General features: G+C 45.1%; 1 protein-coding gene across 1 annotated transcript in view; it reads left to right on the top strand.

The window, feature by feature from the left end:
* The window catches only part of LOC115147765 (dynamin-2-like), a 55,510-nt gene that overhangs the window by 29,368 nt on the left and 5,872 nt on the right, over window positions 1-20,270 (top strand). Inside the window, exons 4-11 of the mRNA XM_029690058.1 lie at window positions 2,667-2,805; window positions 5,274-5,360; window positions 6,507-6,577; window positions 9,014-9,068; window positions 9,159-9,269; window positions 11,899-12,008; window positions 12,104-12,215; window positions 13,884-14,048. Coding sequence (XP_029545918.1) covers window positions 2,667-2,805; window positions 5,274-5,360; window positions 6,507-6,577; window positions 9,014-9,068; window positions 9,159-9,269; window positions 11,899-12,008; window positions 12,104-12,215; window positions 13,884-14,048 — 850 coding nt within the window. The remainder of the gene's footprint in view (window positions 1-2,666; window positions 2,806-5,273; window positions 5,361-6,506; window positions 6,578-9,013; window positions 9,069-9,158; window positions 9,270-11,898; window positions 12,009-12,103; window positions 12,216-13,883; window positions 14,049-20,270) is intronic.

Raw genomic sequence — 20,270 nt, 5'->3', positions numbered from 1 at the left:
GGTTGTTATTACAACCAGGGTTGTTAATATGACCAGGGTTGTTAATATGACCAGGGTTGTTAATATGACCAGGGTTGTTAGTATGACCAGGGTTGTTATTATGACCAGGGTTGTTAATATGACCAGGGTTGTTAGTATGACCAGGGTTGTTAGTATGACCAGGGTTGTTAATATGACCAGGGTTGTTAATATGACCAGGGTTGTTAATATGACCAGGGTTGTTAGTATGACCAGGGTTGTTAGTATGACCAGGGTTGTTAGTATGACCAGGGTTGTTATTATGACCAGGGTTGTTATTACAACCAGGGTTGTTAATATGACCAGGGTTGTTAATATGACCAGGGTTGTTAATATAACCAGGGTTGTTAGTATAACCAGGGTTGTTAGTATGACCAGGGTTGTTAATATGACCAGGGTTGTTAATATAACCAGGGTTGTTAGTATAACCAGGGTTGTTAGTATGACCAGGGTTGTTAATATGACCAGGGTTGTTATTATGACCAGGGTTGTTAATATAACCAGGGTTGTTAATATGACCAGGGTTGTTATTATGACCAGGGTTGTTAATATGACCAGGGTTGTTAATATGACCAGGGTTGTTAATATAACCAGGGTTGTTAATATGACCAGGGTTGTTAATATGACCAGGGTTGTTAATATGACCAGGGTTGTTAATATGACCAGGGTTGTTAATATGACCAGGGTTGTTAGTATGACCAGGGTTGTTAATATAACCAGGGTTGTTAATATAACCAGGGTTGTTAATATGACCAGGGTTGTTAATATGACCAGGGTTGTTAATATGACCAGGGTTGTGTCTTTGGCTACTGGACAATGAAATAAAGTTAATATAAAATAATATGCTCTGATTTGGGCTACTTTGAAGCAAGGTAAGACATGCCTCATTATACGTAGGAAAACGTTCAGGTTTCAAACAATTAAGTAGATGTTTTCAAAATGCATACTGCTTCTAGTTCTTGAATAGTGGTGTGTGATGCGCTGATGAAGCCTGCCTTTCGTTGCCTGTGCATTTGCTGCTTGAGATGCTGTAGCAGCAGCTCTCGTGCTGTCTGGTAGATTTTCGGCTCAAAGACTCTGTATCTGTATGTTGTACGTGTGTGATAAATAAGATACATAACGAATATACTGTATACGAGCCAATTTAATTCCACTAAATGTTGAACATTTTGATCGACTGGTATTTCCATCAATGAAGAAGCTAAAAAACATGATTCTTCTCCCAAACAATTGGCCTGAGCCAATTTTATTTATCAGCTTTTCAATTTCTTTTGGCCCAAAGCCGGCTATTACCGGCTAACGGAAACCTTTGTCTGTTTCTACCCACATGTCTGTCTCTCTATCTACCTGTCTGTCTCCACCTACATGTCTGTCTGTCTGTCTGTCTGTCTGTCTGTCTGTCTGTCTGTCTGTCTGTCTGTCTGTCTGTCTGTCTGTCTGCCTCTACCTACATGTCTGTCTGTCTGTCTGTCTGTCTGTCTGTCTGTCTGTCTGTCTGTCCGCCTCTACCTACATGTCTGTGTGTCTGTCTGTGTGCCCCCTCCAGAACAGGCCTGTTCACCCCTGACCTAGCCTTTGAGGCCATAGTGAAAAAGCAGATCATTAAGCTGAAAGAGCCCTGTCTGAAATGTATGGACCTGGTGATCCAGGAGCTCATCAACACCGTGCGGCAGTGCACCAATAAGGTACCTCGCTGCACGGAGCCTGTAATGCCCTGTCATGCTAGTCCAGTCCACATGGGGACGCTATGGAGCTAGCCTTTAATGCTACCATGCTAACCTAGGCCCCAGGGTGGTGCGATGCATGGAGCCTGTGATGCCCTGTCATGCTAGTTCAGCCCACATGGGGGCGCCATAGAGCTAGCCTTTAATGCTACCACGCTAACCTAGGCCCCAGAGTAGTGCACTGTATGGTACTGTACTGTGTAGGGTGAAGTTGACCCTAAAAGCTGATCTGGGGTCAGTTTAGCATTTTCCCCACTAATGGTTAACGATTAGGTTAGGTTAGAATTGGGGGAAGGGAAGCTGATCCTAGATCTGTACCTAGGAGAGACTTCACACCAGGGAGCATGGAGCCTGTAGTGCCTGACATGCCATGCTATGCTACTCCTGGCCACAGGGGGCGATGTGGAGCTAGCTTGTCTTCTAGTGTTTTCAGGGTGTTGTGCTGTTAGATGTGTGAGAGACTGTTTATGTTTCTCCTCACGTGTCTCTGGTTTTCCCTGAAGACAAACTGCAGATTGACACGCGTGTGGACACACACACACACACACACACACACACACACACACACACACACACACACACCTTGTGACTTAGTGGATGTCAAAGTTTAGTAACAGATGCCAGTATGAACTAACTGACTAAACAAAATGCCTTTTATCTCTCTCTCTCTCTCTCTCTCTGTGTTCTTCTCCCTCTATCTCTCTTTTATTTTATTTCTCTCTTTCACTGCTCCCCTACCTCTCTCCCTCTCTTAATCTGTGTCTATCATTTCCGGACTTCCCTGACTCCTCCCCACCATGACCCCTCCCACTCACGGACCCCTCCCACTCCCGGACACCTCCCCACTTCAATGACTCCTCCCACTCCCTGGCTCCTCCTTCTCTTGCCCTATCGTGATAAACTACATCTCCCGCGATGCTCCAGATCAGGCCTGTTCACCCCTGACCTAGCCTTCGAGGCCATAGTGAAAAAGCAGATCATTAAGCTGAAAGAGCCCTGTCTGAAATGCGTTGACCTCGTCCTGTCCGAGCTCACCTCCCTCGTCAAGAAGTGTACCGAAAAGGTAAAGAGAAGAATCACAGTGGAGGGAAGGAAGGAAAGGAGGGAGGGAAGAGAGGAGGGACAGCGGCTGCGTCCAGATTATCTCTCCTTACTCCCAAAGAGTGCACTTGTTCACTTCCTTTCAAGGAAATGACCGAAATATGACCTTGGAAACTCCCTCTCTAGCCCCACGCCTCCACCAATCTAACGCTTTTAGATTTGAGGGAAGTAGTGAACGAGTGTACACTTTAGGAAGAAGGAGATATGATTGGAACGCACCCAATAAATTGATGGAAGGAGAGAATGAAGAGAATTGTGTTTCTACCACTTCTCCTGCTAGTCTCACCCCTCCTCCCTCCCTCCCTCCCTCCCTCCCTCCACCTCCTCCTCCCTCCCTCCCTCCACCCCCTCCTTCTCCTCTCCCTCCACTCTCCCCAATTGATTTAATTTTTCCTCACCCCTCTGGGTAGAATTATTGCTGTCTGTAGTCACTACCCCCACCCCCACACCTCCCCATAAGCATTGGCCGTGTTCCAGGCTGACTACATTGCAGACGTAAGCCAGATCGAATCTGGCTATTTAATCTGAGAGTAAATAGAGCCGAATATATTGCTAAAAGTCACCTTGTCCGAGAGATATTTACATGGTTATCAAAACGTCACGCCAGGGTAAGCCTACACAAAACACAGCCATTATTTTAAGTGTTTCAAAAATGTCCTTTGGGAAAAATGAATGGTGGAAAGACAATTGGAAACATTTCCCTGTTTGACCACTAGGTTTTATGGGTATTATGACACCTCCACTGTGGGGCTCTATGTAGTCGACCTGGAACGCAACCTCTGCCCCTAAATCCAACAGCCCCTCCCTCTGATTCCACACCCGCCCCCTTCCTCACAGTGATTGTTGCTTCAACCTCCCTTCACCCCACCCCTCCCTTGATTACCCAATCAAAACACTCACCTCCCCTTATCTCAGCTTAAAACGTCAGCCCCGAAACCTTTGTCTTTATCGTTCACCCTATGTAGCTCAGGGGGAAGACATTCTGTGTGGCACATCCTTTCCTATGCTTACCCAACCATGTCCAGTCACTCAACCCCTACTGTTGACCAATCAGAACGTTCCTCCTGCGTGTTTAAATCCTCTCTCTGACTCTCACCTCTGTTCTCTAACTCACCTTGTGCTAACATGCTAAATCACAGGTGTCAAACCCATTCCATGTCTGCAGGTTTTCACTCCTCTCTTACTTGTACTAGATTGATCAATTCAGACTGATTAGTTAGGAACGGCCCTGACCTGGTTGTCCAGGTCTTAAGGAACGGCCCTGACCTGGTTGTCCAGGTCTTAAGGAACGGCCCTGACCTGGTTGTCCAGGTCTTAAGGAACGGCCCTGACCTGGTTGTCCAGGTCTTAAGGAACGGCCCTGACCTGGTTGTTCAGGTCTTAAGGAACGGCCCTGACCTGGTTGTCCAGGTCTTAAGGAACGGCCCTGACCTGGTTGTCCAGGTCTTAAGGAACGGCCCTGACCTGTTTGTCCAGGTCTTAAGGAACGGCCCTGACCTGTTTGTCCAGGTCTTAAGGAACGGCCCTGACCTGGTTGTCCAGGTCTTAAGGAACGGCCCTGACCTGGTTGTCCAGGTCTTAAGGAACGGCACTGACCTGGTTGTCCAGGTCTTAAGGAACGGCCCTGACCTGGTTGTTCAGGTCTTAAGGAACGGCCCTGACTTGGTTGTCCAGGTCTTAAGGAACGGCCCTGACCTGTTTGTCCAGGTCTTAAGGAACGGCCCTGACCTGTTTGTCCAGGTCTTAAGGAACGGCCCTGACCTGGTTGTCCAGGTCTTAAGGAACGGCCCTGACCTGGTTGTCCAGGTCTTAAGGAACGGCCCTGACCTGGTTGTCCAGGTCTTAAGGAACGGCCCTGACCTGGTTGTCCAGGCCTTAAGGAACTGCCCTAACCTGGTTGTCGAGGTCTTAACTGGACACAAGTTGAGAGAAGATAATAAAACCAGCAGACAGAGTTGGACTCTCCTTCACTAAATCAATCCAATGGTGTTAGTGCTCAGCTTGGGATACCTGTGGGATATTGATGACAGTATTGTGAGCATGCTGGGATACCTGTGGGATATTGATGACAGTATTGTGAGCATGCTGGGATACCTGTGGGATATTGATGACAGTATTGTGAGCATGCTGGCTAAAACCAGATAAAAATCTCCTAAATCAGATAAAACTACCCTCAAACCAGTTTGTGTTAGTTTAAACTGGTTTTCCTTGATTAAAACTGGTTGATGTTAGTTTAAACCAGATATACTACCAAGCAGGATCAATGTCCTATCTGCATGACCCCTCTATGTTAAACTGTCTGTCCCCTACACATGTCAATCACTAGGGGTGTGTTTGTTTGGCTGGATGGATGGTGTGTGTGAGTGAGAGAGAGGTGTGTGTGTGTGTGCGTGTTGATGCATGTGTGTGTAATTGTGTGTTGGTCCACAGCTTGGCTCCTACCCCAGACTGAGAGAAGAGACGGAGAGAATCGTCACAACCTACGTCAGAGAGAGAGACATCAAAACCAAAGACCAGGTGAGAGAGAGACATCAAAACCAGAGACCAGGTGAGAGAGGGAGACATCAAAACCAGAGACCAGGTGAGATAGATAGATGGAGAGAGAGAGACATCAAAACCAGAGACCAGGTGAGAGAGGGACATCAAAACCAGAGACCAGGTGAGAGAGATGGAGAGAGAGAGAGATATCAAAACCAGAGACCAGGTGAGAGAGAGACATCAAAACCAGAGACCAGGTGAGATAGAGAGAGAGATAGATGGAGAGAGAGAGACATCAAAACCAGAGACCAGGTGAGAGAGACATCAAAACCAGAGACCAGGTGAGAGAGATGGAGAGAGAGAGATATCAAAACCAGAGACCAGGTGAGAGAGAGACATCAAAACCAGAGACCAGGTGAGATAGAGAGAGAGATAGATGGAGAGAGAGAGACATCAAAACCAGAGACCAGGTGAGAGAGGGACATCACAACCAGAGACCAGGTGAGATGGAGAGAGAGAGACATCAAAACCAGAGACCAGGTGAGATCGAGAGAGAGAGACATCAAACCAGAGACCAGGTGAGATCGAGAGATAGATGGAGAGAGAGACATCAAAACCAGAGACCAGGTGAGATAGAGAGATAGATGGAGAGAGAGAGACATCAAAACCAGAGACCAGGTGAGAGAGATGGAGAGAGAGAGACATCACAACCAGAGACTAGGTGAGATAGAGATAGATGGAGAGAGACATCAAAACCAGAGACCAGGTGAGATGGAGAGAGAGATGGAGAAAGAGAGGCTGACATCTAGTCAAATGGCTACCCAGACTATTCACATTGCCCCCCTCCCCTCCCCTCACCACTGCCACTCTCTGTAGTCATCTATGCATAGTCACTTTAATTAACTCTACCTACATGTACATACTACCACAACTAACCGGTGCCCCCGCACATTGACTCTGTACCGGCACCCCCCTGTATATATTGTTATTTTTTACTGATCCTCTTTAATTACTTGTTACTTTTATCTCTTATTCTTATCCATATTTTTTTAAACTGCACTGTCGGTTAGGGGCTCGTAAGTAAGTATTTCACTGTAAGGTCTACACCTGTTTTATTTGGGGCATGTGACTAATACAATTTGATTTGATTTGACCCAACCTGTCTGTCCTGTCTGTCTGTCTCAGGTGCTGCTGTTGATTGACATTGAGCTGTCTTACATCAACACAAACCATGAGGACTTCATTGGCTTCGCAAAGTGAGTTGACCTCTAGTAACCCCTAGCAACGACCTTTCAACGTTCACCTGACTGTAACCCCTAGCAACGACCTTTCAACTTTCACCTATGTTACCCCCTAGCAATGACCTCCTCTTAAGGATTAGCCCCCTTTTTTTCCATTTTCGCCTAAAATGACATACCCAAATCTAACTGCCTGTAGCTCAGGACCTGAAGCAAGGATATAAGATCTGGTAAAATATAATATACTGCTCAAAAAAATAAAGGGAACACTTAAACAACACAATGTAACTCCAAGTCAATCACACTTCTGTGAAATCAAACTTTCCACTTAGGAAGCAACACTGATTGACAATAAATTTCACATGCTGTTGTGCAAATGGAATAGACAACAGGTGGAAATGATAGGCAATTAGCAAGACACCCCCAATAAAGGAGTGGTTCGGCAGGTGGTGACCACAGACCACTTCTCAATTCCTATGCTTCCTGGCTGATGGTTTGGTCACTTTTGAATGCTGGCGGTGCTTTCACTCTAGTGGTAGCATGAGACGGAGTCTACAACCCACACAAGTGGCTCAGGTAGTGCAGCTCATTCAGGATGGCACATCAATGCGAGCTGTGGCAAGAACGGTTTGCTGTGTCTGTCAGCGTAGTGTCCAGAGCATGGAGGCGCTACCAGGAGACAGGCCAGTACATCAGGAGACGTGGAGGAGGCCGTAGGAGGGCAACAACCCAGCAGCAGGATCGCTACCTCCGCCTTTGTGCAAGGAGGAGCAGGAGGAGCACTGCCAGAGCCCTGCAAAATGACCTCCAGCAGGCCACAAATGTGCATGTGTCTGCTCAAACGGTCAGAAACAGACTCCATGAGGGTGGTATGAGGGCCTGACGTCCACAGGTGGGGGTTGTGCTTACAGCCCAACACCGTGCAGGACGTTTGGCATTTGCCAGAGAACACCAAGATTGGCAAATTCGCCACTGGCGCCCTGTGCTCTTCACAGATGAAAGCAGGTTCACACTGAGCACGTGACAGACGTGACAGAGTCTGGAGACGCAGTGGAGAACGTTCTGCTGCCTGCAACATCCTCCAGCATGACCGGTTTGGCGGTGGGTCAGTCATGATGTGGGGTGGCATTTCTTTGGGGGGCCACACAGCCCTCCATGTGCTCGCCAGAGGTAGCCTGACTGCCATTAGGTACCAAGATGAGATCCTCAGACCCCTTGTGAGACCATATGCTGGTGCGATTGGCCCTGGGTTCCTCCTAATGCAAGACAATGCTAGACCTCATGTGGCTGGAGTGTGTCAGCAGTTCCTGCAAGAGGAAGGCATTGATGCTATGGACTGGCCCGCCCGTTCCACAGACCTGAATCCAATTGAGCACATCTGGGACATCATGTCTCGCTCCATCCACCAACGCCACGTTGCACCACAGACTGTCCAGGAGTTGGCGGATGCTTTAGTCCAGGTCTGGGAGGAGATCCCTCAGTAGACCATCCGCCACCTCATCAGGAGCATGCCCAGGCGTTGTAGGGAGGTCATACAGGCACGTGGAGGCCACACACACTACTGAGCCTCATTTTGACTTGTTTTAAGGACATTACATCAAAGTTGGATCAGCCTGTAGTGTGGTTTTCCACTTTAATTTTGAGTGTGACTCCAAATCCAGACCTCCATGGGTTGATAAATTGGATTTCCATTGATTATTTTTGTGTGATTTTGTTGTCAGCACATTCAACTATGTAAAGAAAAGATAAGATAAGATTTCATTCATTCAGATCTAGGATGTGTTATTGTAGTGTTCCCTTTATTTTTTTGAGCAGTGTACAAAGAAAATTTTTTTTTATTTTGTCATTTTAGATGTCAGCAGTGTATGTGCAGTTTTAGACTGAGCCAATGAACCATTGCATTTCTGTTCAAAATGTTGTATCAAGACTGCTCAAAATGTGCCTAATTGGTTTATTAATACATTTTCAAGTTCATAACTGTGCACTCTCCTCAAACAATAGCATGGTATTCTTTCACTGTAATAGCTACTGTAAATTGGACAGTGCAGTTAGATTAACAAGAATGTAAGCTTTCTGCCGATATCAGATATGTCTATTTCCTGGGAAATGTTCTTGTTACTTACAACCTCATGCTAATCACATTAGCCTACATTAGCTTAACCGTCCCGCGGGGGGGGCCCACCGATTCTGTGGAGGTTATACTTTGTCCACGGCTGCGTAACAATTTTCTCTCCTTTCTCCCAAAATGTGCACTTGTTCACTTCCCTTCACTGATTTGAAAGGAAACGACTGATATACTGAAATGCCTATCTAACCCATGCCTACTCCACCAATCAAATGCTTTTAAACTTGTGGGGGGTAATGAATGAGAGCACACTTCAGGAAGAAGGAGAGATGATTGGGAAGCACCCTGTATGTGATAGTCTTTCTCTCTGGTCTCTGTTTCCCCTGTAGCGCGCAACAGAGGACCACTGTTATTAACAACAAGAAGAGAGTGATGCCAAACCAGGTACCACAAAAAACTACCCTCCTACTCTCTCCTTTACTTCTCTCTCTCACCCCCCTATCCTGAACTAATGGTCTGTCCCGCTGTGTGTAGGTGATCCGGAGGGGCTGGCTCACTATCAACATAAGCATTATGAAGGGGGGGTCCAAAGACTACTGGTTCGTCCTGACTGCAGAGTCACTGTCCTGGTACAAGAATGAGGAGGTAAGGGGAAGTGTGTGTGTGTGTGTGTGTGTGTGTGTGTGTGTGTGTGTGTGTGTGTGCGCGCGCTATATGGAAGACCGATGCACTTGTTTCTTAAACATTTGAACCAGAGACCAATGCATATTGGTGAATCGCTACATCCCAACAAGCTAGCAGCCGTGTTGCCCCAAGCAAGCCTAATACTATGGCTAGTGGCTTGACCGGACCGGATCCAATGCTCAACCAGATACCATTGTTGTCTTAGACATTCAGGATATTCAGATGATGTCACCTAGATATCTAGCTAACTAACTAGATAACTACTGAAACAGATGTCACCTAGATATCTAGCTAACTAACTAGATAACTACTGAAACAGATGATGTCACCTAGATATCTAGTTAGCTAACCAGATAACTACTGAAACAGATTATGTCACCTAGACAGTGTTAGGGTTGAACTGGCTATTTGTATGCATAACCTTTATAATATACTGGGGAAGCTACGCTAAGTACATAAACTACGGATAAACCAACTGCTGAAGACAAGAAGAACTACAACCGGCAACAGGAAGTGCGTCACGACGCTGGGATCAGCCTACACGCCGACGACAGGAGGAGCAAGTTTAAACCACGCTCCTCCTCCCTCTGACAGGCCAGCATAGAGCAGGAACTAACACTGTCAGAGTATAAAAGAGAGAACAATAGAATGTGACGCCCTCTTCTTCTGTTTTGCCTTGCGAGGTGTCACAGAGAGACCGTATACGAATGACACATATACCACGCACGTGTTTGCATTAATTAAAGTACAGCTAAATCAGAAGTTACTATGTGCTGACTATTTTGTTCTGTTACCAGAAACGAACTGTCGCAACATTAACAACAGTTAGCTAACTAACTAGATAACTACTGAAACAGATGTCACCTAGATATCTAGCTAACTAACTAGATGGCTACTGAAACAGATGTCACCTAGATATCTATGTCACGACTTCCGCCGAAGTCGGTCCCTCTCCTTGTTCGGGCGGCGTTCGGCGGTCGACTGAACTGAAACAGCTGAAACAGCTAATGTCAGCTAGACAGTTGGCTAACTAACTAGATAAGTACTGAAACAGATGATGTCACCTAGATATCTAGCTAACTAACTAGATAAGTACTGAAACAGATGATGTCACCTAGATATCTAGCTAACTAACTAGATAACTACTGGAACAGATGATGTCACCTAGATATCTAGCTAACTAACTAGATAAGTACTGAAACAGATGATGTCACCTAGATATCTAGCTAACTAACCAAATAGCTACTGGAACAGATGATGTCAGCTAGACAGTTAGCTAACTAACAAGATACATTTTGAAACAGATGATCTTCCCTGTGTCTCAGTTGGTAGAGCATGGTGTGTGCAACGCCAGGGTTGTGGGTTCGATTCCCACGGGGGGCCAGTACAATTTTTTTTAAATAAAAAATGTATGAAATGTATGTATTCACTACTATCTAGCTTACTAACTAGATAAGTACTGAAACAGATGATGTCCCCTAGATATCTAGCTAACTAACTAGATGGCTACTGAAACAGATGTCACCTAGATATCTAGCTAACTAACTAGATAACTACTGAAACAGATGTCACCTAGATATCTAGCTAACTAACTAGATAACTACTGAAACAGATGTCACCTAGATATCTAGCTAACTAACTAGATGGCTACTGAAACAGATGTCACCTAGATATCTATGTCACGACTTCCGCCGAAGTCGGTCCCTCTCCTTGTTCGGGCGGCGTTCGGCGGTCGACGTCACCGGTCTTCTAGCCATCGCCGCTCCACCTTTCATTTTCCATTGGTTTTGTCTTGTTTTTCCGCACACCTGGTTCACATTCCCTCATCAGACTAAATGTATATTACCCTCTGTTTCCCCCATGTCTGTGTGTGGAATTGTTCTTTGTGTAGGATGTTACGCTACAGACTGGTTTGCGCTAGGTTTGGTTCAAACCTAGGTTTGTTTGTTTTGTTCAATCCGGTTCATGTTACCGTGGTTGTGCTTTGTGCTGCCTCGCCTGTGCCTTTGGGCCAGGGTGTATATTAAATTTCTCCTGTTATCACCCATCTCTGCTCTCCTGCGCCTGACTTCCCGGCAACCAGTCACTCACCCCGTTACAATCTAGCTAACTAACTAGATAACTACTGAAACAGATTATGTCACCTAGATATCTAGCTAACTAACTAGATAACTACTGAAACATGATGTCACCTAGATATCTAGCTAACTAACTAGATAACTACTGAAACAGATGTCACCTAGATATCTAGCTAACTAACTAGATAGCTACTGAAACAGATTATGTCACCTAGATATCTAGCTAACTAACTAGATAGCTACTGAAACAGATTATGTCCTATTTTTATGTCAGTGTGCTTGTGTGTGCGTGTGTGTATGTATGTATGTATGTATGTGTGTGTGTGTTGTGTGTGTGTATAACTGTGTGTGTGTGTTGTGTCTGTGTGTGTGTGTGTATAACTGTGTGTGTGTGTGTGTGTATAACTGTGTGTGTGTGTTGTGTGTGTGTATAACTGTGTGTGTGTGTTGTGTCTGTGTGTGTGTATAACTGTGTGTGTTGTCTATGTGTGTCTAACTGTGTGTGTTTCTAGGAGAAAGAGAAGAAGTACATGCTGCCACTAGATAATCTGAAGCTGAGAGATGTGGAGATGGGTTTCATGTCCACTAAACACACATTCGCCATCTTCAACACCGAGTCCAGGTGTGTATCTGTAAACAGTGTATGTAATATTTAGAAATACTGCGTGTGTGTACTTTGTCAATAACTAAGTGTGTGTGTGTGTGTGTGTGTTCCAGGAACGTGTATAAGGACCTACGTCAGATAGAGCTGGCCTGTGACACACTGGAGGATGTAGACAGCTGGAAGGCTTCTTTCCTCAGAGCTGGAGTTTACCCTGAGAAAGACCAGGTAAAACACACACGCACACAGTTTTGTATTGCTATACTTGTGGGGACCAAAGAATTGATTCCCATCCAAAATCCTATTTTCTCAAACCCCTAACCCTAAATATAACCCTAACCTTAAACCCTTAACCTAATCATAACCCTAAACTTAACCCTTAACCTAAACTTAACCCCTAACCCGAAAACTATACCTAACCCTAAATCCTAAACCTAACTGTAACCTCTAACCCAACCTTAATTCTAACCCTAATTGTAACCCTAACCCTGAGCCTAAAATAGCCTGTTTCCTTGTGGGGATCGGCAAAATGTCCCCACATGTCCAAATGTTCCTTGTTTTACTATCCTTGTGAGGACTTCTGGTACCCACAAGGATAGTAAAACAAAAACACACGCGCACACACACACACACACAGGATACAAGTCTCTTTCTCGCTCCAAACGAAAAACATGATTTATTTTGAAAATAAAAACATATTATATTATTAGTAGCTAAATGTTCAAAGTCACCATCAGACTCTTAAAATGAGCTATTTCTCATTAGCATTTAAAATTGTTCCCTTTCCTTTCTGACAGCAACACACACACACACACACACACACACAGGAGGATGTACACACCATAGACATTACAACCAGTAGATAGATAGTGACCCACGTATTCCTGGAACTCCTGATGGTGCATGAAGCCGCAAATATTTGAATTTGAAGAGCTCCATATTGCTGGATGGGGCTGAATGCCACCAAAATAATCGCTAAGGATCATGGTGAAAGTGGCCATAACTAGCAAAGGATCATGGTCGATGTAGTTGTTTTCACGCTGCCTGAGAGGGTCCTCGTAGCCTGCCGGCCGGCCCGTGATTGGTCTATTTCAGCACGTGTGACGACAAATGTAGTCAGAATGGATCAGTATTTAATTACATATCTAGTAGTCAGAATGGAGCAGTATTTAATTACATATCTAGTAGTCAGAATGGATCAGTATTTAATTGCATATCTAGTAGGCAGAATGGATCAGTATTTAATTACATATCTAGTAGTCAGAATGGATCAGTATTTAATTACATATCTAGTAGGCAGAATGGATCAGTATTTAATTACATATCTTGATATCTTCATTTATAGAAAACTTTAAAATTATTCACAGTGGGGTTCGAAACTTGATCATAATGAACACATTTTCAAGACCAAAACGGTTGTCTGAAAAATAATTGGTCTGGCCATTCTGGCGACTGTAATTTACATAGGCCTTCTAGGGCAGAGCAGGACGTTTGTCACTGCTAGGTTGCTACCCGACCAGCAGAGATCGGGACGTCACACTCCAGGCCTTACACTGGGTAACACACGCGGACGTACACGCACACACACGGATGGATACATATACACGCAAGCATGTACACACACACACGTACACTCTCCTCCTCCCCCTTCCCCAGGTTGACAGTGAAGGCACAGGACCAGAAGAATCCTTCTCAATATGTCTCATGCATCTCTCTCTTTCTCCCTCCTTCCTCCCCCTCTCTCTTTCCCTCTCTCTCTCTCCCTCACTCCATCCCTCCTTCCATCCATCCCTCCCTCCCTCCCTCCTCCTCTCGCCTTCCCTCCCTCCCTCCCTCCTTCTCTCTCTTTCCCTCCCTCCCTCCCCCCCTCCCTCCCTCCCTCCCTCCATCTCCCAGGTTGACAGTGAGGACACAGGACCAGCAGAATCCTTCTCTATGGATCCCCAGCTGGAGAGGCAGGTTGAGACCATAAGGAATCTAGTGGATTCCTACATCGGCATCGTCAACAAGTCCATCAGGGATCTAATGCCCAAGACCATCATGCACCTCATGATCAACAGCGTGAGTGGACACCTCACGCACGCACTTGCGCGCACGCACGCACGCACGCACGCACACACACACACACACACACACACAGGAGCACACCAGAGCACACCTGCATACACATTCAACAGAGCACCTAAACACACATCAATCTATTAAAAGTATTTATAAAGCCCTTCTTACATCAGCTGATGCCACAAAGTGCTGTACAGAAACCCAGCCTAAAACCCCATTCAGCAAGCAATGCAGAAGCACGTGGCTAGGGGGAGAGAGATAGTGTGTTTTAGCCTGAGACTCTGACACACACACACACACACACAACCGCAGGCAGAACAGCCAGATATAACAGTAGAATTACACCAGATATAACAGTAGAATTACACCAGATATAACAGTAGAATTACACCAGATATAACAGTAGAATTACACCAGATATAACAGGAGAATTACACCAGATATAACAGTAGAATTACACCAGATATAACAGTAGAATTACACCAGATATAACAGGAGAATTCCACCAGATATAACAGTAGAATTCCACCAGATATAACAGTAGAATTCCACCAGATATAACAGTAGAATTCCACCAGATATAACAGTAGAATTACACCAGATATAACAGTAGAATTACACCAGATATAACAGTAGAATTCCACCAGATATAACAGGAGAATTACACCAGATATAACAGGAGAATTACACCAGATATAACAGGAGAATTACACCAGATATAACAGTAGAATTACACCAGATATAACAGTAGAATTACACCAGATATAACAGTAGAATTACACCAGATATAACAGGAGAATTACACCAGATATAACAGTAGAATTACACCAGATATAACAGTAGAATTACACCAGATATAACAGTAGAATTACACCAGATATAACAGTAGAATTACACCAGATATAACAGGAGAATTACACCAGATATAACATGAGAATTACACCAGATAGGACAGACTGACCCTAGCCCCCCGGCGCATAGACTATTGCAGCATAGATACTGGAGTCTGATACTGGGGGGGTGGTCAAAGGACACTGTGGCCCCATCCGACGATACCCCCGGACAGGGCCAACCAGGCAGGATATAATCCCACCCACTTTGCCAAGGCACAGCCCCGACACCACCAAAGGGATATCAACAGACCACCAACTTACTACCCTGAGACAAGGTGGTGTATAGCCTACAAAGATCTCCTCCACCGCACGAGCCCGAGGGGGCGCAGAGCCAGACAGGAAGATCACGTCAGTGACTCAACCCAGTCAAGTGGAGTATAGCCTTGCACGACGTGATTCACGCCGTGTAGGGACGGCGTGGGAGTACTAGCAAGCCAGTGACTCATCCCCTGGCAGAGAATCTCAGTAGAGAGAACGGAGCCAGCTAGGCAGAGACAGCAAGGCTGGTTCGTCACTCCAGTGCCTTGTCATTCACCTTCGCACCCCTGGGCCAGACGACACTCAATCATAGGACCTACTGAAGAGAAAGATTTAAAGGTTGAGACTGAGTCTGCGTCTCTCACATGGATCGGCAGACTATTCCATAAAAATGTATCTCTATAGTAGAATGCTCTGTCTCCTGCTGTTTGCTTACAAATTCTAGGAACAATTAGGAGGCCTGCGTCTAGTGATCGTAGCATACGTGTAGGTATGTACGGCAGGACCTAATCGGAGAGATGGGTAGGAGCAAGTCCATGTAATGCTTTGTAGGTTAGCAGTATAACCTTGAAATCAGCCCTAGCCTTAACAGGAGGCTAGCACTGGAGTAATATGATCACATTTTGGGTTCTAGTTAAGATTCTAGCAGCCGTATTTAGCACTAGCTGAAGTTTATTTATCCGGGTAGCGAGAGAGTAGAGCATTGCAGTAGTCTAATCTTGAAGTGCCAAAATCATGGATTAGCTTTTCTGCATAATGTTTTGAAAAAACATTTCGGATTTTGCCATGTTACAAAGATAGAAAAAATGCTCTTGAAATATTTTTGATATGCCTGTCAAAAGAGAGATCCGGGTCCAGAATAACGCTGAGGTCCTTCACAGTTTTATTTGAGACGACTGTACAACCATTGAGATTCAGTGTCAGATCAAAAGCAGATTTCTTTGTTTCTTGGGACCTAGAACCAGCAGCCCTGTTTTGTCCGAGTTTAAAAGTAAAACATTTGCCGCCATCCACTTTCTAATTTCCAGGGTATGTTCAACTTAGGAGGGCCAAACACAGGAAGTAGCTCTATCAGTAGTTTAGTTGTAATAGGGTCCAGTAGGCAGCTGGAAGGTTTAGAGTCCATGACTATTTGTGTGAATGTGTTGAAAGATACAGGATTAAAAAACTAGTGTCTCCATTGATTTGAGGTCATCTTGGCAGTTCTGTGCAGACTCAGGACAACTGAGTTTTGGAGAAATATGCATATTCAAAGAGGAGTTTGCTTTCTAATGATCATAATATTTTTGTCTAAGAAGTTCCTGAATTCATCACTGCTGAAGTGAAGGCCATCCTCACTTGGGGAATGCTGCTTTTTAGTTCAGTATCAAAAATAAATGTTGGATTGTTTTGGTTGGAAAAGTAGTCTGATCGAGCAATATTGATGGCTTTTCGATATTGCACGGTACTGTCTTTCCAAGCTAGTCGGAAGCCTTCCAATTTGGTGGAACGCCATTTCCATTCCAATTTTCTCTAAGCTTGCTTCAGGTCTCGAGTATTTTCTATATACCAGGGAGCTAGTTTCATGTGACAAATGTTTTTAGTTTTAGCGGTGCGATTGCATCGAGGGTATTACGCAAGGTTAAGTTCAGATCCTGGGTGGTTAACTGATTTTTGCACTCCGACGTCTTTGGGTAGGTGGAGGGATTCTGAAAAGGGCGTCTAGGACTCTTTGAGTTGTCCTCGGATTTATAGCGTGGCTTTTGATAATCCTTGGTTGGGGTCTGAGCAACATAATAATATGGTGGTCCGATAGTCCAGGATTATGAGGAAAAACATTTAGATCTGGAAAAACTAGATTTAGCGTATGATTGGTCTTTTGATTGGACGTAGGTCCCCGAGACATGTTGGACAAAACCCACTGAGTCAATGATAGATCCGAAAGCCTTTTGGAGTGGGTCTGTGGACTTCTCCATGTCAATATTGACGTCACCAAAAAAAATGGAATATTATCTGTCATGACTACGAGGTCCGATAGGAATTCAGGGAACTCAGTGAGGAACGCTGTATACGGCCCAGGAGGCCTGTAAACAGTAGCTATAAAAAAGTGATTGAGTAGGCTGCATAGATTTCATGACTAGAAGATCAAAAACGGTCACTAGCGTAACCAGGAGGAGAGGCCTTATTTAACACAGTAAATTCATCAGGCTTGAACCATGTTTCAGTCAGGCCAATCACAGCAACTTTATGATCAGTGATTACTTCATTGACTATGATTGCCTTGGAAGTGAAGGATCTAACATTAAGTAGTCTTATTTTGAGATATCACAATCTCTTTCAACAATGACAGAAATGGAGGTCTTTATTCCAGAGAGGTTGCTAAGGCAAACACCGCCATGTTTAGTTTTACCCGACTTAAATCGAGGCACAGACACGGTCTCAATGGGAAAAACTGAGCTGACTACACTGACTGTGCTAGTGGCAGACTCCACTAAGCTGGCAGGCTGGCTAACAGCCTGCACCCTATCTCATTGTGGAGCTAGAGCCCTGTCTATGTTCATAGATAAGATGAGAGCACCCCTCCAGCTAGGATGGAATTTGTCACTCCTCAGCAGCCCATGTTTGGTCCTGTTTGTGGGTGAGTCCCAGAAAGAGGGCCAATTATCTACAAATTCTATCTTTTGGTAGGGGCAGAAAACAGTTTTCAACCAGCGATTGATTTGTGAGACTCTGCTGAAGAGCTCATCACTCCCCCTAACTGGTAGGGGGCCAGAGACAATTATTCGATGCCGACACATCTTTCTAGCTAAGTTACATGTTAAAGCTATGATGCACTTGGTGACCTCTGACTGTTTCATCCTAACATCATTGGTGTCGATGTAGATAACAATATCCCTATACCATCTACAGTCGTGGCCAAAGGTTTTGAGAATGAAACAAATATTAATTTTCACAAAGTCTGCTGCCTCAGTCTGTATGATGGCAATTTGCATATACTCCAGAATGTTATAACGAGTGATTAGATGAATTGCAATTAATTGCAAAGTCCCTCTTTTTCATGCAAATGAACTGAATCCCAGCATTTCAGCCCTGCCACAAAAGGACCAGCTGACATCATGTCAGTGATTCTCTTGTTAACACAGTTGTGAGTGTTGATGAGGACAAGGCTGGAGATCACTCTGTCATGCTGATTGAGTTCGAATAACAGACTGGAAGCTTCAAAAGGAGGGTGGTGCTTGGATTCATTGTTCTTCCTCTGTCAACCATGGTTACCTGCAAGGAAACACATGCCGTCATCATTGCTTTGCACAAAAAGGGCAAGGCAAGGCAAGGATATTGCTGCCAGTAAGATTGCACCTAAATCAACCATTTATCGGATCATCAAGAACTTCAATGAGAGCGGTTCAATTGTTGTGAAGAAGGCTTCAGGGTGCCCAAGAAAGTCCAGCAAGCGCCAGGACCATCTCCTAAAGTTGATTCAGCTGCGGGATCGGGGCACCACCAGTACAGCGCTTGCTCAGGAATGGCAGCAGGCAGGTGTGAGTGCATCTGCACGCACAGTGAGGCAAAGACTTTTGGAGGATGGCCTGGTGTGAAGAAGGGCAGCAAAGAAGCCACTTCTCTCCAGGAAAAACATCAGGGACAGACTGATATTCTGCAAAAGGTACAGGGATTGGACTGCTGAGGACTGGGGTAAAGTCATTTTCTCTGATGAATCCCCTTTCCGATTGTTTGGGGCATCCGGAAAAAAGCTGTCCGGAGTAGACAAGGTGAGTGCTACCATCAGTCCTGTGTCATGCCAACAGTAAAGCATCCTGAGACCATTCATGTGTGGGGTTGCTTCTCAGCCAAGGGAGTGGGCTCACTCACAAATTTGCCTAAGAACACCGCCATGAATAAAGAATGGTACCAACACATCCTCCGAGAGCAACTTCTCCCAACCATCCAGGAACAGTTTGGTGACGAACATTGCCTTTTCCAGCATGATGGAGCACCTTGCCATAAGGCAAAAGTGATAACTAAGTGGCTCGGGGAACAAAACATCGATATTTTGGGTCCATGGCCAGGAAACTCCCCAGACCTTAATCCCATTGAGAACTTGTGGTCAATCCTCAAGAGGCGGGTGGACAAACAAAAACTCCAAGCATTGATTATGCAAGAATGGGCTGCCATCAGTTAGGATGTGGCCAAGAAGTTAATTGACAGCATGCCAGGGCGGATTGCAGAGGTCTTGAAAAAGAAGTGTCAACACTGCAAATATAGACTCTTTGCATCAACTTCATGTAATTGTCAATAAAAGCCTTTGACACTTATGAAATGCTTGTAATTATACTTCAGTATTCCATAGTAACATCTGACAAAAATATCTAAAGACACTGAAGCAGCTAACTTTTTGGAAATTAATATTTGTGTCATTCTCAAAACTTTTGGCCACGACTGTGTTTTAGCCTTAGCCACCCTCTTCAGATTAGCCTTCACGTCGGTAGCCCTGCTCCCTGGTAAACGCTGTATGATCGCTGGATGATTCTTTTGAACTCTAATACTGCGGGTAATGGAGTCGCCAATGACTAGGGTTTTCAATTTGTCAGAGCTAATGGCTTCGGTGGCTCAGACCCCGTAATGGGTGGAGGAGAGACCAGGAAGGCTCGGACTCCGGCTCGGACTCTGACTCGTTGCTTAATGGGGAAAACCAGTTGAAAGTTCCTATAGGCTGATTGAGCATCACCGGATGAGCATGCGGAAAGCATTTCTTTCCAGAAGCCCTGAGAAAGTTGTCCGGCTGCGGGGACTGTGCGAGGCGATTATTCTACTATCTGTGCTTATTGGTGGCACAGACGCTGTTTCATCCTTTCCTACACTTAAATGACCCTTGCCTAACGATTGCGTTTGAAGCTGGGCTTGCAGCATGGCTATCCTCATCATACGGCGATCGTTCTCCTGTATATTACGAGTACAGCGACTGCAATGACAAGGCATAATGTTACTCAGCTTTTTCGGCTGGTGGAGGTCCTGCAGATCCATGCCCAGATAAAGCGCCCGGTGTGAAAAAGTCGAGTGCGGACGTTGGTAAACTTGTTAAGTTCAGAGTTTC

This window comes from Salmo trutta, chromosome 14 (assembly GCF_901001165.1).
Source record: "Salmo trutta chromosome 14, fSalTru1.1, whole genome shotgun sequence".
Classification (NCBI taxonomy): Eukaryota; Metazoa; Chordata; class Actinopteri; order Salmoniformes; family Salmonidae; genus Salmo; species Salmo trutta.
The sequence above is the reverse complement of the archived record's forward strand: the minus strand, read 5'-3'. Positions and strand labels throughout refer to the sequence as shown.